The sequence below is a fragment of the Pteropus alecto genome, unplaced genomic scaffold (assembly GCF_000325575.1).
Source record: "Pteropus alecto unplaced genomic scaffold, ASM32557v1 scaffold312, whole genome shotgun sequence".
In the NCBI taxonomy this organism is placed as follows: domain Eukaryota; kingdom Metazoa; phylum Chordata; class Mammalia; order Chiroptera; family Pteropodidae; genus Pteropus; species Pteropus alecto.
Window position 1 is genome coordinate 3,206,787 of NW_006433948.1, and position 4,247 is coordinate 3,211,033.

Genomic DNA, 4,247 nt, shown 5'->3' on the forward strand with positions numbered 1-4,247 from the left:
CAGGAATGCTCTCCTTCCCGCAGAAACCTCCCAGAGCTGCAAGGCCTCCCCAGTGCCAGCTCAGGACCGAAGAGTCCAAGCTCCAAATCAGAGCTGAGCGGAGCCTTGGGGCCACCGGGGTGAGCCTCTCTCCCTCCTACGTTTTGCAGATGAGGCGCCGAAGCCAGAGAGGGAGAGTGACTCGCCAGTGGTCATTCGCACAAGTCAGTGCCGCAGGTGGCTGCTCCACTCCCCACCCGGCGCCCCCTCTCCACAGCCCATGCGTTCTCTGCCACTCGCCGGCAGCCCTGGCTTGTGGTTCCGGCCTGCTGTTGCCCTGGTGTCCGGGGCTGAACACCCGACGGTGGCCCGGCCCGGCCGGACAGCAGCACTTACCCCCTGGACCATGGCTGGGCCGCTGCTCCTGCTGCTGGAGTGCTACCTGCCCCTCTGCTCTGGCGCTTGTGGTTGCGAACCTGCGCACGCAGAGGAAGTGAGGGTTTCACACCGTTCTTGACAGCCGCCTCTTCCATGGGCTCATCGCCGCCAGACCGCCCCCGACCAAGGCCACGGAGTCCCTAGCCCTGCCATTCCCCTGGCTGCGACAGTGGCTCTGGAGCGGCTGAGCACAAGCCTGGGACCTGGGGAAGGGCAGGGGGTGGCCGGGCAGGGACGGGTGGGAGGGGAAGCAGAGCAGCTGGGAAGTCGGTCGCTACCGTCCACACTCAGTAAACAAGAACTCGTGTTCGTCTGTCCTGGGCTGGAGTTAATTTTTGCATGATTGCAGACTGGGTCGCTGAAGTGTTAAGTCTGTAAAGGAGATTAACCTTTTTTTTTTTTTAAAGTCAAAATGTTTACAAGAAATCCATTACACTGAATCTAGCCCCTTGCTCTTTCCCGTCCCGCTAATCGACAGGGAATTACGAGTAATGAACTTGCTGTGTGCCAGATGGTGTTGCTTTCTCATTCACCATCTCACTGCAACCACAACTCCCCATGACTAATCCAGAAAGGAGAAAGGTCTTCACGAGGTATAGTAAGCGTCTGACTGTCCCCTAGCATTTATCACACTGTCTTCATTTTTTTTTAATGGATAAACTATGCTATAGTCACGCAGTTAAAAACGACTGAACTAAAGCTGTATATTTTAACATGGATGCATCTAGAAAAGCCAACGATCACATGGTACAAGAGGCAAGTTACAGAACATCATGTAGTTGGCCACCAGTTATGTAAGTTCTAAAAACCACACACACAAAAACAGTATCGTATTGTTTTGGATACAGCTATTTGTTCTAGAAGTTTAAAGGAGCGACTGCAGATACCACAAATTCACGAGAGCGGTTGTTTCCGGGGCAAAAAGAGGGAGAATGGGGTCGGAGAAGAAGGAGCACGTGGGGGGCCTCCCGACTTTAAGCGAAAACTGTCGAGAGCGTTTGTGGAGCAAATCAGTCCCCTCGCGGCTGCGTACTGTGACAGTTCCTCTCCCACCACGCCCGCCCTCAGTGGTCCCCTCTCCCTCTTCTCCCCTGAAAAGGGAGACAGGCAGAGGCGACGCATCGCTGGCCAGCGGCTGGCTTGGGGCTCTGCTTTGCAGCCAGAGCACTTTGTAAGAGCCCGTGAATTCGGCTCAGACTCAGCGGCCGGATGCAGACTTCCGAAGCCCCAAGGCCCTTCCCTACGTTCTGTGGACAGCAGATGCGACTATCCTGGCCCTAAACAGCTCGTCACCCACCCAGTGCAGGCCAGGGGGAATGGAGGGGTTGGAGGAGGTCAGGAGCAGTGTAAGTGCAGGGAGCTGGGAGGCTTCCAGAAGCCGTGGCGCTTAGAATGCAGTGGCAAGTGCGACAGCGGGCTGGGAGCCCGGGGCGCGTGTCCTGATGCTGACGCGCGGAGCTTTCTGTTCGTGGGGCTTCTGCACCTGACAGAAATGAAGGCGACCAAAAGGTCTAACCGTTCAAGTTAAAGGAACCTTTTTGATATTAAAGGGATGTTTTTCTTTATGAGACAATGGTGGAAATAGCCGGTAGTGTCGGAAGCGTCTGGTGTTAGCAGAAGTCGATAAGCCACTGTAGGCCCTCCACGTACATGTTGGAACGCGAGCGGTCCAGGTGGCATTTCCACGTCTAGGGGGCTCCCTCCTGTGGCCCAGTCTCTTCGCGTGTCGCCTGGGGACAGAGATCTCCACCTTCCCAGGTCGCTGGGAAGGAGAAATGAGAGCGTGTCACACAGGACCTCAGCTTTCCTGCGTGAGCCCCGGGGCCGCATCCCGACGGGCCGGACTGGGAAGCTGGGTGGGGTGCTGTGACTGCTCCCTGTGTGGCTCCAGCCCTGACTGCGCCCTGTTCAAGCCGTGTGACCTCGCACAGAACCCGTGACTGTTCTGAGCTGGTTATAAAATAAACGGACATATCCAAGGCCGTAGGGCCCGGGGCACAGGTGCCCCGTCGAGAAGGCCGAGTGGCACGTTGGGGAATGTTGGCTACAAACTTGAGTCCCTGGGGCCTTCATGTCAGGGGATCCCCGGGCTAGAGTGTGCTGCATGCGGGCGTGGGGCTGGGCCGACGGCGGCTCCTCCGGAAAGGCTGCCCCTCGCCTTAGCCGGGGGCTTGCGCCAGGCCTGGCTTCCGGCCGCTCCGCTGTGCAATCGCAGGCAAATCGTTTCCCCTCTCTGCCTCAGTTTCCTCGCCCGACAAGTAGGGACAAAGACAGCACACGCGTGGTCGGGCTGCTCTGTGGACCGCAAGCGACACACGTGGACGGTGCCTGGCGCGGGATGAAGATGGGGTACCGAGAGGACAGCGGTCTCCTCTGCTTCCAGTAACTTTCCGGGCCAGCCCGCCCCAGGCCTCAAAATGGCAGGTCTGCTGCGGGCTTCTCTTTTCGAAGGTGGCTGTGTCGTGGTGCTGAGCCAAGCTCTCGTCTGGCCCTCTCATTGGGTCTCCTCCTTTCCCAAGCAGCCCCCACACCAGTTCAGAGGCAGGCCAAAGCCTTGGGGAGACCCCGGCCGGGGCCTGCGGCCTACGCTCTGCCATAGCTGTCCTGGCAGCAGCCAGTGGGGTCCCCTGAGGAGGAAGTTAGTCAGAGCGAAGCTGCTCCGGGCCCCACCTGTGGTCAAGGTGTGAAATGTGCACCTGTGTCTTCTCCGCCACCCCTCCCCCTGTTTTTTCTCTTTCTTTCACACCTCTGGGCTGTGGTTTGGGGAGCTGGGAGGCTCGGAGGGCTGAGCGCTGGGCCCAGGCCCTCACAGGAAGGAGGGCCTCCCCAGCTGTCTGTCAGGCCAGCTGGGGGGACTGCGTTTCCTCCTCCTCTCTCTGGCTGTGCCTCACAAAAAAAACTCCCCTGGGCTCAGTCACCAGCCGCAGCCTAGGTCACCATCCCCATCGTGCACGATGGAGGCGGAGGCTCAGAGAGGTGAAGTGACTAGTGCCAGCCTAGTCAGCCAGGAGGATTTCGGGCAAGATGTCTATCCAGGCTGCTCTCTGATGCGCTGTGTGACGCCGCGGCTGGAGACCGTGCCCGGCTCCCCACACCAACACAGAGCTGCGCAAGGACCGCTTCTCTCCAAGGCCATGGCTGACTCCCTACGTGGCCCCGACCAGGCGCCCGGCACCCATGTAACCCTTCACGAGCTACATGCGAAGGACGCGAACAAACCCCTGAGATGTTTTATTTAACTTTCATTGCTGCCCAATAAGCACTCATCGAGTCTGGAATATTTATAGCGATGTGGAAATTTCAAATAGATGAAGCCTCGGTCTGGCACAGGCCAGCTCCTGAAAGCTTCCCTGGGGAGTCCCCGACCCCTGGGGTCAGCACGCACCTGTCCCCATGCCGCCCAGTACCTGGGACTCCGCCTCGCCTGGGGCCCGGCCAGACTGTCCAGCGGTGCTGGGCACTATTCTTAGACTTTTACGGGATGGATTCATTTCAAACCCACGGCTGTGGCGTTCCTATGCCATTGTTGCTACTATTATTCCTGTTTTCCAGATGACGGAAATGCACAAAGTTTAAGGAACTCGCTTAATGCCACAGAGCCAGCAAGTGACAGAGACCGCATGCTCTTACCCAATCCACGACATGCCTTTTAAGGTTCCAGAAACCGGGGCGGAGGGGGATGGTGTGGGGAGGGCTACTTTGGCTTTATCTGAAATGTTTTATGTGGACATCGTCATGTACTAGCTGCGTGATGAAACAGCCATCAAAAAGGAAATGAAAATGAAGCTAAAAACTGGCACGATTGGTGAAATTTGAATATAGCCTGACAA

The 4,247-nt window shown here is 57.6% G+C and overlaps 1 protein-coding gene across 1 annotated transcript in view; it reads right to left on the minus strand.

Annotated features, from left to right (window-relative positions):
- Positions 1–416, minus strand: part of CXCR3 (C-X-C motif chemokine receptor 3) — a 2,074-nt gene extending 1,658 nt beyond the window's left edge. Inside the window, exon 1 of the mRNA XM_006908545.1 lies at positions 376–416. Within this exon, the coding sequence (XP_006908607.1) occupies positions 376–387 (12 nt within the window). The 5' untranslated portion in view covers positions 388–416. The remainder of the gene's footprint in view (positions 1–375) is intronic.
- Positions 417–4,247: the final 3,831 nt, after the last annotated feature.